This window comes from Lontra canadensis, unplaced genomic scaffold (assembly GCF_010015895.1).
Source record: "Lontra canadensis isolate GAN:19392208 unplaced genomic scaffold, GSC_riverotter_1.0 scaffold210, whole genome shotgun sequence".
NCBI classification, from domain to species: domain Eukaryota; kingdom Metazoa; phylum Chordata; class Mammalia; order Carnivora; family Mustelidae; genus Lontra; species Lontra canadensis.
Window position 1 is genome coordinate 1062418 of NW_022631204.1, and position 22306 is coordinate 1084723.

A 22306-nucleotide genomic window follows, 5' to 3' on the forward strand; every position below is an offset into this window, starting at 1 on the left:
AGACTCTTTTTCTTCTTCTTCTTTTTTTAATATTTTTCATTTATTTATTTGACAGAGACACAGCAAGAGAGGGAACACAAGCAAAGTGAGTGGGAGGGGGAGAACAGGATTCCTGATGACCAGGGAGCCCAATGCGGGGCTCGATCCCAGGATCCTGGGATCATGACCTGAGCCAAAGGCAGGGGCTCAATCCACTGAGCCACCCAGGCACCCCAACTCTCTTTTTTTTATTACTTACTTTCTGCCTACTAAAATGCAATTTAATTCTGCTTCTTCTGTTATTTGAGCATTTCTTACATATATTATAGATAGGAAAAAATAAAATTTTTGGTTCATAGGTCTTTTTTGTACTATAGAAGTGAGAGAGTCACAAATATAGGATATAAGCATGTTTTTATTTTGTTGTAAATCAGGGTGAATGGATCTTTTAAAAATTCGAAAAGCTGTAATATGGAGTTGATTGGAAACACCGGATTCCAAGTCCCCAAAATGTAGGAAATCCAAACCTATGTAAGGAAAATTCAAGAGAAATGATTTTGAAACTCTTACATCTATTTAAGCCAACTTGCAGAATTTATAATTTATATATAAACTATCACAGTTTCTGCATAACATTTATAAATAATGGGTGAGATACAAAATATTAAAGGTAACTTAGGAGCGCCTGGGTGGCTCATTTGGTTAAGCGTCTGTCTTCGGTTCAGGTTATGATCTCGGGGTCCGGGGATCAAGTCCTGCATCAGGCTCCCTGCTCAGCAGGGAGCCTGCTTCTCTCCCTCTCCCCACTTGTGTTCTCTCTCTCTCTCAAATAAATAAACAAAATCTTAAAAAAATAAAGGTAACTTCTTATTTTTAGAACCTTTGACTATTTTTATGAGCCAAAAAGCAAAAGATAAATTTGCATTATTTACCTGATAATTTAAAAAAACCTGTGATTGTGTATTTCTTCGAAAGCATTTATAGTTACCAAAAAAACCTTATTGATATTGTTACTATTATTACAGTAAGGTAGGCATATTAAAAATGCACATTCCAAGCCCAGGAATTTGAATTTACAATAAGTGACCCCAGTGCCACTTGGATATATACTAGTTTAAGAAGAGCTGAGGGTGCCTGGGTGGCTCATTCGGTTGAAGGACTCTTGATTTCGGCTATAGTCATGATCACCGGGTCCAGCGTTGGGTGGACGCTCAGTGTGGAGTCTGCCTGTCTCTCTCCTTTTGAGAGATCGAGCCCTGCACAGGGGTCTCTGGTCGGCAGGGAGCCTGCTTCCTGCTCTCTCTCTGCCTGCCTCTTTGCTTACTTGTGATCTCTCTCTCTGTCAAGTAAATAAATAAAATCTTTTAAAAATACTAAATAAAAACAACAGCTGATATAGAGGCTAGCAGTAATTTGGGAATGTCGCTGAATCAGTTTCCCAAACCTCTCAGATTAAGAATTACCTGGGCCATCTGCAAAATACACAGAACACCAGTCCTCTTCCCTAGACATTCTGACTCAAGAGGGCTGGATTGGGGCCTGGGAAACAGGGTTTTTAACAAGCACACCAGTTGTCTCTCTTCAAAGTCAGGGGGAATCAAGTCAGATTATTATATTTAGGCAAATACTGTCCTGTGATACCTAAGACCCTGGAATTGGGAAAGAAACTTAAACTACCAATAGGAAAGAAATTGGCTATTTTTATACTGATAAGGGATCGAAGTTTTGGAAACGCAAAGCTGAGGCAACCTTCTCCAGCTCCACTCCTCTGCCATAGAAAAGTGTCTCACTACTTTTCAGATAAAGACAAAACTCCTTACTAGGGTCTACAATGCCCAGAGGCATGGTTTGCCCCCTTCCTACTGCTTAGATATATCCAACACTCATTCTTCTGGTCAAGGGGGTCCTTCTGGGGCACCTGGGTGGCTCAGTCACTTAAACGTGTGACTCTTAATTTCAGCTTGGGCCATGATCTCCAGATTGTGAGATCAAGCCCCAGGTCCGGATCCACGCTCAGTGGGGAGTCTGCTTGAGATTCTCTCCCTCTCCCTCTGCCCCTTATCCCCTGCTCACACTTTCTAAAATAAATAAATAGATCTTAAAAAAGGGGGGGTCCTTCTGAGATCCAAGACTAATCCCTCTACCCTTTGTACCTCTGAACGTGTTCCCTCATTTGTAAAATGAGAATAATAACACCTATCTCATAGATGGTTCTGGACTGAGTGAGGTTAGGTAAGAAGAGCTCTCTGCACGGAGGCTGGCACAGTGAATGATGGCTATTACTTAATCAAATCAAGCTCTGTGTCTACTTCCTCACATTTAATTCTTCAGCCCACTTACCATCTGGTTTCTGTACCCACCATTCCAAGGAAACAGTCTGCACTAGGCTCACAGATTGCCAAGTCCAAAGGACACGACTGACCTTTCTGCAAGTACTAGACATCGCTGAACTCAATTCCATCCTTTGAAATTCTCCTTTGGCTTCCCTGAAAACAGTATATCCTGTTCTCTTCACACTTCTCTGGCCAGTCTTTCAAAGCATCTTGTGTGGTTCTTTCATTGCTTACCTTCCCAGATTTTTACAAAACATCTTAACTTTATCAAAGTAACACATGGATACCTATCTGCCAATGACAGCCACCCAGCAAGGTCTTGGTACAGAGTAGTCAACAAAGAGTGACCGAAAGAAATTCCACCAATTTCTCTCCTATATTTGGGTCTTCACCCCAAACTGCTTACCTTTGGTTCTACACCCTGACAGCTGTGTTGCTGTCAACACAGCCTTGGAAAAAAATCACACAATAAAGGAAATTGGTTAAAGGTATGTGTGTATATTTGTATGTATTTATTTTTAAGTAGGTGGGCGTGCGTGGAGCCCAATGCAGGGCTTGAACTCGTAACCCTGAGATCAAGACCTGAGCTGAGATCCAGAGTCTGACACTTAACCAACCGAGCCACCCAGGCACCCCAATTTGGTGCCGTTTCAAATTAACGTCTGTAACCTCATTTGCGTGTTCAACACCCAGCAATCCTTTTTTGGCTCCTGTCAGCTCCAGCTCCCATTTCCTTCAGGGACCATTAATAAAACAAACCAAAAACCAAACCAAAAAGAAACACTTCAACATGAGTAGAGGGGTTGGGGTGAAAAGGATGAGCCCTCTTTCCCTCCCCTCCCCCGTTCTACTTCAATCCTAGAGGTGTTAACAGCTTCAAGTGCACCTTGCCACCTCCTCTCTGTGCGTACGCAAACATGGATGTGTATCCTCCTTGTCCCCCGAACAAATGAACTCAAACATCACTGCCTATTCTTTTTTTCCAAGAACACCTTTCCCTATGAATACACACTGCTCTTCCTCATTCTATTTTTAACAGGTGCATGCTTTTCCACCGAATGGATGCGCCACGATTCCGCCTCCCTGCTACCGTTGGGGACACCTCCCCCGGTAGCGCCACACTTCTATTCACGATCCCAGTCCATTTTCATTTTTCTCCCAAAGATCTTCTTCCCTCCTTCCCAGAGGGAACCGAAGCTATGAAGTGGGAACTCTTCCAGCTTCCTACTTCCCATATCTACACACTGATCTGGGACATCCATCCTTTGGGGTCTCAGGGAAAAGGACTTCTCTCCTGCTGGTGTGCATGCTGGCTTTGCTTCCTGACATTCCCGCCTGTTCTCACACAGGGCTTCCCAACAGTTATCCTGTTTTTTTTTTTTCCCAACCCCTTTCTCTCTTGTTTTCTCCCCTAAGCTCATATAGGCATGGTTACTTATCTCCCCGTTTACGACTCTCCCCCTTTTAAGCCTCACAGCCTTGCTTCTCGAGAGCAATCTACGGTCTCTACGGTCACTCTCATCTTCCATGGGCTCCTTGGACCCTGTTGCTGGCTGGCTTTCAACCTCACTCTTCTATAACTGCTTCTGCTAGCTAAGGCCACCAGGGACCTCCTAGGTGACAAAACCCAAGGCTCTCTCCCTCAGGCTTCCTTTTACTCTACTGCTCCATGGCAACCATGTTGTATTTTTGTGGGGGGTGGGGGAGTGGTTTGTCTTAAAACTCCTTCTTTGGTTTGAGAAATACCACGTTTCCGGGTTTGCTTCTAATTCTGGCCACCTCCAAATATTGGTTTTCACCAGGATTCTGTCCTCCATGTTCTCTTGACGACACATTTTCTGGCCGATCGCACCTGCTCCTGAGATTACACAAATCCTAGGCTTTCCACCTATCGCCCTTTCAATTTCCATGCTTCCAACCAAACGCAGCTATTTCTCCTACCTTCCAACCGCAGCCTGTGAACAGCATCACCACTGACCCGGTCACCTAGGTCAGAAACCTAGGGTCCACTCTTTCACCTTCCATCATCCAATCGGTCAGTCACCAAAGTGTACCTCTCATCACGTCCCTACTGCCCAAGCCTCGGCCAGCTTGAGTCTGTCTCCTCTCATCTGGCACCACCCTCTTCCCCCAGTCCACCCGTTTTCGAAGTGCGGCCAGCACATTCTAAAACGAGCACTGATCGTGAGTACGGTCCTCACCATCTGACATATGATCCACCTGTTCCACCCATCCAGAACTACTCGTTCTATGAAGGGGCTGGGTAATTCCACACCCTCTGTCAAGAAGGCCCTCCTCCCTCCCCTTCCCTCTGTCTGGCAAACTACCTACTTTTCAAGATCCATCTCAAAGTTCTCCCCTGTGAAACCATCACATCCTTACTCCATAAGCAGAGTTGGTAACTCCTTCCTCTCACCACAGATACTTGTCAAGTATGTATTGCAAAGAGTACATTTTATTAAACTTATTGACATGTCTCTCCCTCTCATTCCAGCCCTTAAAGCTCCCTGCAATCAGAAACTAGACCTTACTCTTCTATCAGTATCCAGCAGACTGCTTGATGAAAGTTGAATGAACAAATGAATGCATACCGTGCACCCGCCCAGTCTCCCAAACCCAAATTCTAAAAGCACCTTCCATCCCATTCCTCCTTTTCCACCCCCGAATGCCAGCCGGTCAAGTCCTATTGATTCTACCCCCTGAAGATCTCTCAAATTCATGCCCCTCAGCCCTAGACTGACTAGATATGCTCCCCTCCAAACCATTCTCCACACTATTGCTGGGTATTTTAAAAAGATTCTTTTTATTACAAAAATAGTACATACTTGTAAAAAGTTTCAAACGATATAGAAATAAAAGCACAATACATTCCCAATATACACACAACTGCATAGCTCCCTCCCCTCCGATCCCATTTCCCAGAGGTTATCACTGTGAACAGTTCAGCATATATCCCTTCAGACCTTTTCCTCTGCATATACAAGTTTATACACACATATAAATATACACACGTGGTTTTGTCTTTTACAAAAGCGGGGTCAAACTTGTATGTTACATAGGATTCCTCAATGTTTTTCATTCCACATATAGAAAATTTCTAACACACAAATCTGATGCACTCCTCATTTCCTATAATAATTACAGTTCACACCTGTTAGCATCAAGGGTATGTTTTCTGCCAGTCTTTTCCGTCTTGTCTCCAGGCACTCCAACATTAAAGGACTGGAGCACAAACCACCTCCACCCCTTTCTGGAACAAGACTGGCAGGCGCACACACGCACAGATCGGGAACACACCGTGCTATCTCTAGTAGAGACAGCAGGTTACACTCTGCCTGGACTTTTCCATCTGGCAGCTCCTACTCGTTCTTCAACTGTCAGCCTATAAATTACCTCTAGGAAGACCTCCCTGACTTTTTCAGACACAGTCACTCCTCTGTCTTCCCCTCTATTTTACATTTAGCATCTTCATTGCGCTTAGCTCACAGCACCATGGTAATGATTTAAGAAACAAGTTCTTAATTCTATTCCCCCTCTCCCAAATTGAGGGTGAGCTCTATAGTTAAAAGCTGTGTGTCTTATTTACTTTTGCACCCCAAGGATCTGATTGAGTGCTTATCACAGAGCAGATGGTCAAAAAACAAGTCTTTCGAGGATGTTATGACTGTAGGAACATTTCCTGAGCATCTACAATGCACAGAACCATATCCTAGGCATAAAAAAAACCAAAAGACGACACACAGTGTTTGCCCTAAGGACCTTACCATTTTTCTACCTTGTCCCTTGGGGATGACGGGCACAGAACACATTCACATGACAATATACCATTTCTGACATACAGGCTGCTCGAAGGACTGATAGCCATTTGCCCCAAATCCATTTAGGGACAAGGCATTGTATAATCAAATAAATAAAGTAATGGGCAGTTTGTCCAATAGGTTTATGTGGTTACTGGGGCACAGAGTCGAGCAGAACCCAATTCTCTGTCCCAGCAAGGGGGCTGTCACCTGTTCCAGCCTGCAAATTAGAAAACGGAGATGATAACATGCTTCGAAAATGTCTAATATACCAAGAGGGCAACAAGAGAAATTTGTTAGGCCTTTCATCATTTCTTCTCCTTCTCGGGGAAAAAAGCGATACCAAGAGCAGTAAGTGGAGCTAAAGGAGGGCACTGGAGAAAGAGGAGACTGTTCTCCTTTTGTTAGTGGTACAGGAAAAGGGGTTGCTTGGTTTTTAATCAAAGTGTGACACTGCCCCAGGAAGATCAGAGGAGGTGATTTATTACCATTTATATACTATTTCTTAAAGGCTAAGGTGTTAGTCAATCTCGTGAGATTTCAGGATCAGACTCTATACAGTTATGAACATTAGGGAATGTGAGCCACCTAGGCTGGAGAACAGGGAAGGCTAAAGGGAGGCCCAAAGGAAGCCTTATTCATCAGAGTCCAAGTCACTGTCCCCAGCAATGGAGTGGAAATCCTCACTGTCCTCCTCGTCCTCTGACAGGTGGACCTGGCTTAGTACGCTGGGGCCAGAGCGCTGCTCTTCCTCCTCATCTTCTTCCTCCTCTGATACCTCATACCCACCGATGCTGCTGAAGCTTGTGTCTTGGGTGTTCGACTTGGGATCAGGCTCCTCATAGCTCCCATAACTGAGAAGAGAAACAGGCCATCTCTCAAGCTCAGGCACCATCCTGTTCTTGGGGCCACCACAGGATCAGCCCATCTCATCTCCCCTGGACACCAAAATGACTCATTCTGGACTGTTCTATAGGTCCCCGACAGGAAAATGATCCTGTGCAAAACACCAACCTGCTAATGTCACGTTCACAAGAACCCGAATGAAAAGCTCCCCTAACCCCTGAACACCACACTGCCAGCTGGCATGGCCGTAAATGCTCAGACAGCCTCAGAGTTTCCTCTCCCACTTACAGCCTCACTCGTCTACAGATCCAATTAGTCAACAGTCCTGAAGATGCTACTTCAATATATCTTGTCTCTGTCCCTCTTTTCCATCTCTACTCTGCCTGCCTTAGCTCAGTCCTTTGCTATCTCTGGCCTGCACCACTGAAATAAATCTCCATGACTCCAGTCCTGCTCTCCTCCAGTTCATTCTTCACACTTCTGCCACAGTGCTCTTTATTTTTTGTTTCTTTATTCTTAATTTTGCTAAAACCCCCCTCAAAACAAAACAAAAAACCCCCAAAACCCACCATACACGCAATGCATGTTCACTGTTTTGTTTTTTTTAAATAAAATATACGCCAGAAAAAAAAAAATCACCAGTAACTCCACTACCCAGAGATAATCTCCTGGTATATGATCATCTTAATTTTTTTTTCTATGCACTGAATTTAGATGCTTAAACATTTTTTACTTTACAAAATTGGAATACTTCAGGATTCTGCTTTTTTCACTGATTATAATGAACATCCTTCCATGTCAATAAACACACATCTATAGCATCCTTTCAACTGCTATATGGTACTCCACTATATGGCCATCACATGATTGATAATAACTGTTTCTCACTGGGACACTGAAGCAGTCTCCAATATTCCCCATATTGAAAAACAATACTGTGATTAAACTCCTTGTACAAACGTCTTGATGAAGGTGTTTCATTACTGCTACAGAATAATCTCGTAGACATGGAATTTTGGGGGGTCAAGGGGGATGCAGATTTTTTAAGTTTTTGGTTTATAACGATAAATTGCTATGCCTCTCTCCTACCCACTCATTTTATCAATTCACATCACCAGCAGTCATTGGAGAATGTCTTTTTCCTCACACCTTCCTAACACTGGGCATTATCATTCATTTTAATCTTTGTTAATCTTGTAGGTAAAAACACTGCATCTCATTGTTTTATTGACTTCCTTTAATTCCCAGAGGAATTATTTTTTCATATATTTATTGGCCATGTGCATTTCTTTGCAGGTACAGAATACTCTTTGCAAAAATGCAGATCTCCTCATACCTCTCCTTCAGTGTCTGCCCTGAACCTTCAGGCCCTTCATGATTTGGTCCTTACCTACCTCTGTAAATTGTCTCTATCACACAGATCACGGATCAAAAGCTCCGGCCACACCAAGCTGCCTGCACACGCTAGAACTGTTTAGTGCTTCATAACGCTGTTCTTGCTCTCCGAAGTGCCCTTCGCTTTCTTCTTTGTCTAGCTAATTCCTCATCTGAGTTAGTTCGGTTTCCTTCTCCAAGTAGCTCCCCCACCCCACTCCTACCCAAGTCCCAGAAAAACCCTGTGGTTGCCTATCAGAACACTTTCCATGTCACACTATGATCGTCTATTAACCTGTTCTAGGTTTCCCACTACACTGAGCTCCTTGAAGGAAGGGACTGCACCTTAGTTGCTTTTGAACTTGTTATAAATATTTGCTTAAGGAGTACATAAAGACTCTAACTGCTTGTTGGACACATGTGGTTAGATGTATCTGATGTACCTTAAATCTAACATGTCCAAAGACAAATTCATTTTTTCCTCCTTTCCCACCTCATCGAATACCTGCTCTTTCCACTTCCCTCTCTCAGTGACATTCCCATTTATTTTATGTCTGTATCTCCCAAATCCAACTGATCTATCCTCTAAATAGCTCTTAAATACGTCCCTTCCTTTCTCCCACTTCTAACAGATCCCATTTGAGATCCTTACCATTACCCTAAAGTTTACTGAACATAAAAATCCGACGTTACTTCTTCCTCCTTGAAGTGATGATTCCTATTACCCAAGCTCCAAGTGACTTAACATGTCATGTAAGGTCCTCAATGATAAAATGACTTGTTGCTTCCGGATCCACAACTCCCCACAACCTCCCTTCACCCTGGAACATCCTTTGGTTTCTGTGCCTTTGGACCTACTGTTCCGTCTCTAAGGGTCTCCTCACCTCCTGCCACTTTTCTACTTAGCAGACTCCTATTTGGCCTTACTGCCAGGTCCATGTTCCCTCATCTTCCATGCTTTCCCTGCCCCCTCCAAGCAGAGGGAGAGGCCCCCTCCTCAGCGGCAACTTGGCACTCTGCACTCAGCGCACTGTACTTGCAATGATTTTGTTTGTTATCGGTCTCTTCCACCGGACTGTAAGCTCCTCGAGGGCAGGATATGGCTTGTTCCTCTGTGTCTCCCCAAGGGCCCGGCACAATGCCTGGCCCTAGAGGGAGCTGTGGAAACATTTGATGGATGAAAGTAATCTGAGGCTGGGCCCTCTGCCATCACAGCTGGGCCCTGAGGCCACAGCCCTGGAGTGTGTTGCTGCCGATTACCTGATGTTGCTGTCCTCCAAACCATGAGAAGCCTCCCCACCATCTCCCTCATAGGACATCATGCTTTCTTCATTTTCCATGCCCATCCTTGTGTTTTCCTGAAGCATGCGGGGCTGTTTGGGTCTTATCCCACTGGATCCCACATCAGAGTCACTTCCGCTTTCACTCAGCTGGATAGCTGTGAAAAGAGGACGGTCCTGAGATAAGCTGGACAGAACTGCCATCTTTGGCTTGGTCTTTCCAAACCAGTTCCTGCCCTCCATCTACACAGGCACCCCGCCTGGACTCCTCACCTCGGAGGGGAGCCTCGGACCAACATCAGCAAGACCACAGTTTGGAAACAGAACCCAAATAACCACTTCCTTTTCTCATCTCAGTCCAGTCTTGTTTTTCCCCCAATCCTCTCCTGTACTTTTCCCTGCCATTGCCATTAATTGACAAAATAAACTAAGTAGGATCTTTTTTTTTTTAACTGAAGGATAGTTGACGTACAATGTTATTAGTTTCAGGATTACAACACAGTGGTTTGGCAATACATACAGCACTGCATGCTATGCTTACTGCAAACGTAGCTACCATCTGTCAACGTGCAATACTATTACAATATCACGGACTACATTCCATATGCTGTGCTTTTTATTCCCGTGGCTGGAAGCCTAGATCTCCCCCTCCCCTTCACACCCATCTGCCCAACCCCCCCACCCCACTGTACTCTGGAAACCATCAGTTTGTTCTCCGTACTTAGGGGTCTGTTTCTGCTTTGTTCAGTTTTTTTAGATCCCACATATGAGTGAAATCATGTGGTATTTTGTCTTTCTCTGACTGACTTATTTATCTCAACGTTATACCCTCTAGGTCCATCCATGTCACCACAAATGGCAGGATCTCATTCTTTCTTACGGCTGAGTAAAGCAGGATCTTATTTCCTTATCCCCCCCCAACTTCCCTATTATAAACACAACATCTCTTTCCTCTTCTTTATCAAATATTCAAGTCAAAGATGCTACTGAGGCATTGCCTCTTCCACGATCACCTTTTGAACTTCTATGTTACATTTCTTTACCTACTCAAAGGCTGATGAAGGTCCTCATCCTGTGAGCACTCAGGACTCTGGGTCTATTAATGAGACTTCAAGAAAAGAGCAGTTTCTGGTAAAAGCACATGTGGCCCAGAGTTTCCTATCCAGTCCTTAGGGTGCTATGGTGAGCTACCTGGAACAGAAGCCACGGACAAGACTTACCAGAGAAAGGATTGTCTCCTTCTTCGTCGCTCCCGGCATCTTCCTCATCATCTTCTCCTTCAGACATAAGCAAGTCTTCGTATAGGACACTGGCTTGAGGCTGCTGCACGGCTCCTTCCTCTTCATCAGCAAGATCACCATCTGCATCTTCGCCTTCCTGAATGGGACCAGTTGGGGTCAAAGTCCCATCAATCGACCAAGTAAGAGACCAGAAGCCACCACCAGCACCCCCACTTGCTGCCTCACAAGGTAAGTAACTGTGGTGGATGAATTCGTTTAGCTAATTTTCCAAGGATTAAAGTCTGATTGGGCCTCACTACGGACTCTCTGATATCAGCTTGGGATTTGGCCTGCCCTGTGCTAGTGGGGCTCCTGTTGTACGAGGGTGTAACGTAACCATAAGCCTTCTGTAAGCATACTCACTGGGGCTGGAGTCTTAGGTTTCCCATCCTCCTCCTCATCATCATACCCTTCAATATCTACATCAGAGTCTTCCTCGCCCAGCCTACCTCGGCCCTGGTGCATCTGAGTAAGGAACACAAACAGCACATCATTGAGGGACGTGCCTGTAGGAGGAGTTAACCACGGGCTCTTACCCAGGCCGGATGCTCCTCCCTGACATCCCAGCCAACCCCACAGCTAGTGGGGGCTGTTTACACAGCTCAAGGCATGTGTGCTTTTTCCCATTCTTTGGAAATCACTGGTAGAGTTAAAAAAACAAAAACAAAAACAACAAACCAACAAGAAACAAAAAACCCGAATAGGAAGGTCCTTGGTCTGCTCTTGCTGTATCATCACAAGGAGACTCTTCCTTCCTAACCCAAGCTTTCCTTAGCTTCTGTTAGGACTCTTCGGGATAGAAAAACTCTCCTGGGTTTTGTACTCTCCAGTGGAAGCCTGACTGAGAGCAGCTGATAGGATTTTTGGCTTCAGATCAGGAGCATCTTCGGGCACTCTAGAACAGGCCAATTTTTAAAAATTTAATTTAATTTTATAAATAATTTTAACTTAGATTACAGCATCCATACAGTATGGTAGCAGGGCCAATTATTTTGAACTCTGTCTCTGAATGCAGTTGGTCTTTCTAGTCACCTGTGAGGTTGCTCTGATGCCTCATACACTTTTCATACTTGTGCCTTCCCTGAGGAGCTGTTGTGCCTGACTCTGCCCATGGGGACAGAGAGAAGACGGTCATGTGACCTGCCACCAACCCACCTCGAAAACCCACTTCTAAGCCTTCATGCCCAGGGCCAAAGGGGCCCAATCATTCACGATGCATGTCACGTATCAACATCATCGCTCTCCCACTCCCCGCACCAAAGCAAATTACCAGTGCTGCAATGAGAAGGAGAACATCCTACCTGCGCCACCTGCTTCTCTGGAGAGGCAGCGGGAATATCCAGGACAGACATACTGCTCTCATCTTGAAATACAGAGGCATCTCGAGACATACTGAGGGACGTGTTGGTGTCAAACAAATCAGGAGGCTGCGGCACAAATGTACAACTTAGCTTCTGTTTAGGAAAGGGAGTAAGAAATCCAGAACTCCCTTTTAGAGCACTCACTGCAGAAAGAGGTCATGCAGAGCAATCCATTTAAAGAGAAACAGTTTGACACAGCTTATGGGCAGGTTTTGGGGAATCTTACAAATGTCTGCTCATTCTAGCAGAGAGGAATCTGATGTTTGACTCAGATCAGAAGCCTGAAGCAGAAAAGCATCAAAGCTGTGGGACAATTCTATGTCCCGACAGTCTTTCTGGTCAATAACCTAGTGTCTTCTAAGCCTTGTCTTATTGTTGGCAGGCCTAGGGCTTCATACCTGCGCAATTTTCATTGTTTGGTTTAGAGGCCTCTAATAGGAAATTGCATAAAGGAATTCCAATTCCAACAAGAGCATGTAGTGGGTTAATAGTTTGTGAGCTCATCAGAAGATGCTATGAGGCAAAATGGTGTGGTAAAAAACAAAACAAAACAAAACAATACGGGCTTTGGAACAAAATACCCTGGGTTTGAGTCCTCGCTCCACCACTTGCTAGCTGAGTAACTTCAACAAACTATTTAATCACTCTAAGCCTTGGTTTCTTCAATTATAAAACATGGATGATAATGTCTGCCTCTCTTGGCTGTTGGGAGAATGAAGATAATTTGTAATTCAATAAAATTATAGATCCTTTCCCTTTTCCCTCTCCTGAAGAGATGAGGGATTTAGCAAAATGGACTTTTCAGTGACAGGAGGGCAGGAGGAACTAATAAAGAACAGGCTGGAGAAGTAGGAAAGCATTCTCTAAAACTCTGGGGGGTAGAAATATAATGTAGCTAATTAAAAACCATGTTTTCAAAGACGTATGAGGTAAAATGTCCATAACATAATGTGAAGTGAAAACAGTAAGACACAAAATCATTCTGACCAATTTCATTTTAAAAGTGTCTACATACCCTGGTGTGCACATGTGCATGTGCGTAAACATGTGTACGCGCATGCACGCATACACACACACACACACACACACACATACACATACCCCACAGATTTGAAAGAAACACACCAAAATGTTCACAGTGGCTGGTTCTTTTGGACTGGTGGACTTAACTCTAGGTAACTTATTTCTCTCTTTTTTTTAAGATTTTATTTATTGGGGCACCTGGGTGGTGCAGTGGGTTAAGCTACTGCCTTCGGCTCAGGTCATGGTCTCGGGGTCCTGGGATCGAGCCCCACATCAGCAGAGAGCCTGCTTCCGCCCCCCCCGCCTGCCTCTCTGCCTACTTGTGATCTGTCAAATAAATAAATAAAATATTTTTTTAAAAGATTTTATTTATTTGTTTAACAGACACAGCAAGAGAGGGAACAGAAGCAGGGGGAGTGGGAGAGGGAGAAGCAGGATCCCTGCTGAGCAGGGAGCCCGATGTGGGGCTCGATCCCAGGACCCTGGGATGACGACCCGAGGTGAAGGCAGCCGCTTAATGACTGAGCCACCCAGGCGCCCCTTATTTCTCCTTTGTATTTCCCAATGAACCCCACATATATGTTACTTTGTTGGGTGTTTTTAAAAGCAAACAAGCAAGGATGACTGAAGAGGGTTTTGGAAAAAGAGGTAACAGAATTTAAAGCACTACAGAGTAGGTAAACTAGTGGTTGAACAGAAGAGAAAATCAGGGAATGAGGAGCTAGTGGGAAACTGCAAAGTGAGCAATTTTAGATCAAGTGTTAGGTGCAATGTAGGGTGTAATTCAAGCCTGGTGGGAATAGCTGAGTGAAAACGCGGTACTGACTACCACTGTTTAGGGCTGGAAGTAAAGTAAGATTACTGTTATGTTTCCATACAACCAGAATTATGACAAACCCTTTGATAACACTGGGTTGGAAAGTAGTGATGAGTAAGGACAATCACTCAGGGGTATCATCCTCAGGCTAAGAGAAAACACATGGGGCTTACTGTTTCACAGTGTGCACATACGAGTGAAGGCAACGATGAGGGTGAACTGGAATAATGAAGAGGCGCTATCTGCACCCTGCTCTTCGCAGGGGACCCTCTAACTGTACCGAACGACAGCAACTGCTCAGAAGGGAGAATAGTTGCCAGGCTTTCCTCAGCCACCTGAGACAGTGTGGGAGGAGCAGGAAAGAAAGGAAGATAACCTCTGGGTCTAAGGCGTTGACTCACCAAAGGACTAGGTTTATGCTGTCATAGATTAGAGCTAAGCAGGTGCTGCTCAGTGGCGAGACTCTTCTGAGAAGTGATGGCTAAAACCCAGGCTTTAACTTACCAGAAAGGACCTCATGGGAGCTGTGGGCGTATAAGCAAAAGGGGCCTTTCTGGGCAACATCATTCACCCAAGCCCCCCAGACCCAATCTGCCCAAATACTCCAAGAGCCTTTCCTTGTTCTGGGCCTGGAAGTAGTATCTTAGGGCTCTTTATACTTGGCCCCTCAGTAACCTAGGTTTTGGGGTGACAGAGAGTAAAAGATAGATAGGGAGAGTGCATGAAATATAAACAGCAATAATCCAACAGAGATCATACAGGCAGCGGTACCAGTTCAGAGCAGAATGAAAAAAAGTTTTCCAGTGGGAACTGGGAGAATTCTGCATTAAAATATTTGGTGAAATTTGGGGCACCTGGGTGGCTCAGTGGGTTAAAGCCTCTGCCTTCGGCTTGGGTCATGATCTCAGGGTCCTGGGATCGAGCCCCGCATCGGGCTCTCCGCTCGGCGGGGAGCCTGCTTCCCCCTCTCTCTCTGCCTGCCTCTCTGCCTATTTGTGATCTCTCTCTCTCTCTGTGTCAAATAAAAAAAAAAACTATTAAAAAACAAAAAAATATTTGGTGAAATTTGAAAGGAAGTCTGAGAACTTTGCATATAATTTTCATACAGAACAAGGAAACATTTATTGAACGTCTCCTACGTGCCAGGCAAATTAACTCATTTAATGTTTATAATAATCTTGAAAAGTACATTTTACAGAAAAGGAGACTGAGAGCATTTAAGCTAACTTCCCAAGTTCACAAAGCTAGGTAAGAGGAGAGCTAAGATTCAAACCCAGGCCTGTTTTATTGCCAAAATTCATACTTCCCACTTTACCATAGTGCCTTCAACACAGAAACTAAGCACCAGCTATATTCTGCTAAGTCCTAGTCTTCAAATATGGAAACGTATGCTTATGTTCCAATATATTCAAGTGACAGAACACAAAGACTAAAAATTTCCTTTTAATCCTGCTCCCTACTTTTGTGACATGTAACTTTAAGAACATTATAAGTGTTACCTGTCCTACAAGTAGAGGGAGTCAATCCAGGAAAATGGGTGACATCTGAGCTACACTGAGACACATCTGAAGAAATGAGTAACTGGACATCTATGAGGCACAGGAACAATGTGGCCAATGCCTTTAATTGAGAATTCTATCCTCTAGGGATATCCTAGAACCCCAATTCATGGGAAAGGGAACTCCAGAGACTCAAGAGGATACCTATGGCCATAGCAGTCAGGAATCTGGTATTCCTAAACACTGCCCAAACAACTAAGACCCCAGCCCACTCATTCATCCCACACCTGCTTCTTCTGGATTCAACAAGGCCACCAAGACCCATGGCCCTCACTCACCTTAGCCTTTGAGAAGACAAGAAAGCACACGAAAGGCATATGAAGAGGAAGGACAGAGAAGAAGGGTATCTCAGTAAACATATCTGTTAACATGCTCCCAATTCCCCCAAACCAATAAGAAAACTCTAAGAGGCAGTTCCTAGTCTTCAGACTTACCTGAGGTGTATAAGGCCCTGGGGTCATTGGGTCCAAGCTTTCTAATTCTGCTTCCTCCAAAGCTGCTTCCTTAGCTGTACAAATATCCTTCTCAAGTTGAGTCAAATGCTCATCATACTGAGAAATAAAGAAAATTAGTGAATTCACTGAATGTAGGTTTTAGGCACTGAAGGTGCCTGGCTGGCTGTCAGTAGAGCATCCGACTGTTGATCTCAGGGTTGTGAGTCTGAGCCCCACAATGGGCATGGAGCCTACTTAGTAAACAAAATAAAATAAAGGTAAACAAAGCAGACAAAAAAATCCTTGTCTTCATGGAGCTTCTTCTAGTGACAGGTCACATATTATAATTAAAGTAAATAATCATATAGTTTGTTAAAAATGTTTAGCACCAGGTAGGAAAATAAAGCAGGAAAGGAATTGAGGGATATGGGGTGGGAGGTTACATATGAAAAGGAGATAGGCAGGGAAGACTTACACCCAAAGGAACAAAGATATTCCAGAATGCTACATCCCAAGAAGACCTTCTCTTTACCACCTACCTCAGTCAGTGTCTGGTAACAGACATTTACAATCTCCTGAGCAGTCTTAGTATACTGACTTTCAGGCCCTACAAAAGAAAAAAGAAAAATGCCATGACTTTTTCAGACTTCAGTTCCATAAATTTACTTCTGTCACCAGCAGTAGTGTCCCATGTTATCCTAGACCCGAAAAACCGTGCCCCGGCTTCATCTTGGACTCTTGCTCTACTTTTGGAGGTGGAGAAGTTCAAACACATACAAAAACAGAGACAATATGATGAACTTCCATGTACCCATTGCCTAGCTTCAATGATTGTCAATACATGGTCAATCCTGTTTCACTTACACCTCAACTTTTACACTCCTCCCAAATTATTCTGAAGCAAATTCCAGCATTGATTCATTTATCTCACCCGTAATTATTCTAAAACCTATGTGTGTCTCTGAGGACTCTTCTAAAAAATAACTACACATGATCATGGTAGATACGTATCATTATACGTATCTACCCACAGAACGTACACCAAGAATGAGCCCTAATGTAAACTATGGGCTTTGGGCCATTATGATGTGTCAGTGTAGGTTTATCAAATGTGACAAACGCACCACCTGCTAGGGGATGTTGATAATGGGAAAGGCTATGCACGTGTGGAGGTGGGGGGGGTCTATAAGAACTCTGTACCTTCCACTCGACTGTTCCCTGAACTGCTCTAAAAAACTGAATATATATATATACACATAATATGTATTATGTGTGTATATATATATATTATTATGTATATTATGTGTATATATATTCACACCAGACCAGCTATATTACATATGAAAGAATTAACAATAATTGTGTAATATTATTAGCCAGTCAACATTTAAATTCACCAATTGTTTCATAAAGTTTCCTTTACATCTGCCTTCTTTAAATCATAATCCAAATCAATTCTACACACCGCTCTGAGACACTTTTACCTACCAAGTGATTCTTTTTTTTTAAAAGATTTTATTTATTTATTCGACAGACAGAGATCACAAGTAGGCAGAGAGGCGGGGGCGGGGGGGAAGCAGGCTCCCTGCCAAGCAGAGAGCCCAATGCGGGGCTTGAACCCAGGACCCCGGGATCATGACCTGAGCCGAAGGCAGAGGCTTTAACCCACTGAGCCACCCAGGCACCCCTATCAAGTGATTCTTAACTAGCCAATACTGTTCCCCATATGGTCTTTGTCATAAGCTGCAGACGGGTGGCTGGCAAGTCAATCCAGTTTTGTCTGGCCCACATAAAAAGATCACTGCAGTCTGTGAAGTCAGACTGAGAAGTATACCCATAACATATATACTTTTTTGTGTATAAATTATACCTCAATAAAAAATTTTCAGGAAAATCTTCATTAGTTGACAACATTTAGTTAACTGAGAAATTTCATATAAAAACCCAAATATCTGGCTTCTCTTAAAAAAGATGTGGTAACACAGAGTCATCATCCCCACAAAGCACCGATGGGCTGGAACTGAGGAGCAGCTGCCCCTTTTAGATAAGGCATGTGTTTTGCAGGCTATCGTCCTCCCTACCAGGTCTGCTTAACTTATTTTTGCCTGGACCCTGAAAGCATTTGAGTTTTTAATCCCTGACTTTAATGTTCTTTAATATTCTGGTCATTCACCCATGCATTCATTTTTTTTTTTTTTTGAAGATTTTATTTATTTGACAGACAGAAATCACAAGTAGGCAGAGAGGCAGGCAGAGAGAGAGAGGGGAAGCAGACTCCCCGCTGAGCAGAGAGCCCGATGCAGGGCTCAATCCCAATACCCTGGGATCATGACCTGAGCCAAAGGCAGAGGCCCAACCCACTGAGCCACCCAGGCACCCCTCACCCATGCATTCATTCTTTTTTTTTTTTAAAGATTTTATTTATTTATTTGACAGACAGAGATCACAAGTAGGCAGAGAAGCAGGCTCCCCGCCGAGCAGAGAGCCGGATGCGGGGCTCGATCCCAGGACCCTGAGATCATGACCCGAGCCGAAGGCAGAGGCTTTAACCCACTGAGCCACCCAGGCGCACCGCCCCCATGCATTCATTCTTTTTTTTTTTTTTTTTTTAGATTTTATTTATTTATTGGACAGAGAGAGATCACAAGTAGGCAGAGAGGCAGGCAGAGAGAGAGAGGAGGAAGCAGGCTCCCCACCAAGGAAAGAGCCCGATGTGGGGCTCGATCCCAGGACCCTGGGATCATGACCTGAGCCGAAGGCAGAGGCTTTAACCCTCTGAGCCACCCAGGCGCCCCCACCATGCATTCATTCTTAAAACATTTTTGAGTACCTTCTATGTGCCAGGCAGAAAGGAGAACGATATAGACCACGTCCTCAAGAAGCTTATGGTCTCGTCCAGTGAGACAGACTATAAACAAATAGGGCAATATAATGAAGGGGAAAAATTCATACAGGGTTCAGTAGAGGCACAGAGGAAGAAGTGGCCAATTCTGGGAAGTGAGAGGGAAAAAGGATTTAGGAAAGGCTTCACAGAGGAAGTGATCCCTGAATTAGACCTACTATTTATTAGGATGCACAGGATAAAAAATATACTATGTATATATGTGCCACTTTCATGCCAGACCTAATCTGGTTATTACAAGCTATTATACGAACAACAAAGTCTCTTTCAGTTAAAACCTCAGAGATGACATCTATTCTTTCAAAGAGGCAATAAAAATGGTATCCTCACACAAGCTGACCATGCCAAACACAAACAAACTAGAAAGAAAACACAAACCAGAAAGAAAACAAAGTCAACCATCAAGATATTCAGGACACATATAAAGACAGCCAGAGCTGGCTCACCATCAAGAACAGTTTGAGTGATAAGAAGACTGCAGCTCAAGTTTCCAGAGTTCTAATCTCCTAGGGCCACCAGTAGGCTGGTCCTCAAAATACTGATAGGAGACAGACTGCAGACATTATCAGAAAGCTTGTTCATGTTGAGAGTAACGTGTGACACTACGGCAAACAGGCTGTACACAGTCTACAGGCCTCCCTCATCAAGCCAATACAACGTCAGCTTCTTCGGGTACAGTGACTCTTCTACTTATGGGGACTTGCCGTGTGGCTATAATTGCAGCCTATAATTGAAGAATTTAGACCTTACTTGAATTGGTTTTGAAACCTAAACCTAAACTAACCCTTTAACATCTCACTGCTCTCATTTAAAACACAGGGAAGGGGCACCTGGGTGGCTCAGTGGGTTGGGCCTCTGCCTTCGGCTCAGGTCATGATCTCAGGGTGGTGGGATCGAGCCCCGCATTGGGCTCTCTGCTCAGCGGGGAGCAAGCTTCCCCCCCTCTCTCTGCCTGCCTCTCTGCCTGCTTGTGATCTCTGTCAAAATAAATAAATAAGATCTTAAAAAAAAATAAAACACAGGGAAAAGTGTATTCTACATCTGCACAATTTTCTCTCTTAACCATTTTGAAGATGGGACCTCTTCCTTCCCCATTTTCTTTGCAACATGCAACTCTAGAGAAACACCTGCTAATAATAACCCCAGAATATATTTTAAAAAACACACTTGGGGTACCTGGGTGACTCAGTTGGTTAAGCAACTGCCTTCAGCTCAGGTATTGAAGCTGGGGTCCCAGGATCGAGAACCAGATCTGGCTCCCTGCTCAGCAGGGAATCTGCCTCTCCCTCTGACTCTCTCTCCTCTCATGCTCTCTCTCAACTTTCTCTCTCCCTCAAATAAACACATAAAAAATCTTAAGAAAAAACACTTTAAAAAAAAACACTATTTACAAAAGCTGATACTACCTGTTCATGTGTTTGGATTACTAGTTATTTGTGTCCTCCCTTTTTTTAAAGCTTTTATTTATTTATTTGACAGAGAGAGAGAGAGATATCACAAGTAGGCAGAGAAGCAGGCAGAGGGGGAGGGGGAAGCAGGCTCCCTGCTGAGTAGAGAGCCCAATGTGGGGCTCGATCCCAGGACCCTGGGACCATGACCTGAGCCAAAGGCAGAAGCTTAACCCACTGAGCCACCCAGGCACCCCTATGTCCTCCATTTTTTAAAAGATTTTATTTATTTATTTGACACAGAGAGAGAGAACACAAGTAGGCAGAGAGGCAGGCGGGTGGGGGCAGGGAGCAGGTTTCCTGACGAGCAGAGAGCCTGATGTGGGGCCCGATCCCAGGACCCCGAGATCATGACTTCAGCCGAAGGCAGAGGCTCAACCCACCGAGCCGTCCAGGTACCCCTGTGTCCTCCATTTTTAACAGTGTGTGCCCTCAAGCATTACAGAGTTTGGCTATTTAACTCTGTTACTCTACTATATGCAAAGCAGTTTTGAAGTACTTTTTTTTTGAATGATTTTTTTTAAAGATTTTATTTATTTGACAGAGAGAGAGAGATCACAAGTAGGCAAAGAGAAAGAGGGGGAAGCAGGCTCCCTGCTGAGCAGAGAGCCCAATGCAGGGCTCGATCCCATCACCCTGAGATCATGACCTGAGCCAAAGGCAAGAGGCTTAACCCACTGAGCCACCCAAGTACCCCAATTGAAGTACTTTTAATAAAAGATTTTTGTTTTGTTACATGTGGAACCTAAAACAAAACAAAACAAAACAAAACAAATGAACAAGCAAACAAAAAACAGACTCTTAAATACAGAGAATGAACCAGAGGGGAGGTAGGTGGGAGCATGGGCAAAAGAGAGGAAGGGGATTAAGAGGTACAAACTTCCAGTTATAAAATAAGTAAGTCACAGAAATGAAAAATATGGCACAGAGAATACAGTCAATAATATTGTAATACCATAAGCTGACAGACATGACTACACCTACTGCAGTGAGCACAGTATAATGTAATTGTCAAACCCCTATGTACACCTGAAACTAATGTAACATTGTATGTCAATACACTTCAATAAATACATAAATAAATGTACACCCCCCTCACAAAGGGAAAAGATACCCGATGTTTTCTTATCCCAGGAATTCCTGAATGGGGTGGTAATGAGAGAAAGAGATCCATGAATGTCCTGAAACTGTAAAGAAAATTCTGTATGTGGTAACAGTTTTCAAGGTGGAAAATCCATGGCTTTTCCTCAGACTCTTAAAGGAGTCTATAACCACACCACTTCCACACAGAAAACTAAAATTAATTTTTGAAAAAGTGATTTCCAAAACAACACAAAAACGAATATGAAAGATAAGACCCTCTATGAATTATCACTGTGCCCTACAGGAGAATAAGCTACCCATTTACAAAAAGAAATATTTTTCCAAATATACTTTGCTTTTTCTCTCTCCTTATTAAATCAGCAATGCAACTGCAAATGTCTTGTCAAGAAAATCAATTTATACTTTGTCTTATTCCAAATTAGGATTAGTAGTAACCTACAGAATCACACAGAATTCAAACCCAAATGTCCTTAAATAGTGCTAATTCCAACGACAGCTTTGGAACGCTGATTTCCCACCCAAATCAAGAACATTCTTTTTGTCATTTCTAGGTTAATTAACCTCTTTAGTGATTAGTGATTTAGTGATACAAGCTTCACGGTTCTAGTTAGAAAGGGAAAGCAAGTATTACTGCTATCTGAAAGGTTTCAGTGAAAAATACCAGTCAAGTTGGTGAGCGGTCCTGCACAATCAAGAAGAGAAAGATGTTTGTGATCACTCTTAAGTTCACATTTCCTTTGAGAGTCTTTCCACCATAACTAAAAATAAC

The 22306-nt window shown here is 43.7% G+C and overlaps 1 protein-coding gene across 10 annotated transcripts in view; it reads right to left on the reverse strand.

The window, feature by feature from the left end:
• Nucleotides 1-412: 412 nt before the first annotated feature.
• TAF1 (TATA-box binding protein associated factor 1) overlaps nt 413-22306 on the reverse strand; it is a 78822-nt gene continuing 56928 nt past the window's right edge. For 3 of the 10 annotated variants that reach the window (XM_032848827.1, XM_032848825.1, XM_032848824.1), the window contains exons 33-40: nt 16623-16690; nt 16084-16200; nt 15928-15933; nt 12191-12316; nt 11253-11354; nt 10830-10986; nt 9590-9767; nt 5097-6963 (exon numbers count right to left, since the gene is read on the reverse strand). In XM_032848827.1, the coding sequence (XP_032704718.1) occupies nt 6744-6963; nt 9590-9767; nt 10830-10986; nt 11253-11354; nt 12191-12316; nt 15928-15933; nt 16084-16200; nt 16623-16690 (974 nt within the window). In that variant the 3' untranslated portion in view covers nt 5097-6743. Of the gene's footprint in view, nt 507-5096; nt 6964-9589; nt 9768-10829; nt 10998-11252; nt 11355-11652; nt 11785-12190; nt 12317-15927; nt 15934-16083; nt 16201-16622; nt 16691-22306 lie in introns of those variants that run through there. The other 7 variants (XM_032848831.1, XM_032848829.1, XM_032848830.1 and 4 more) reach the window with 6 other exon arrangements.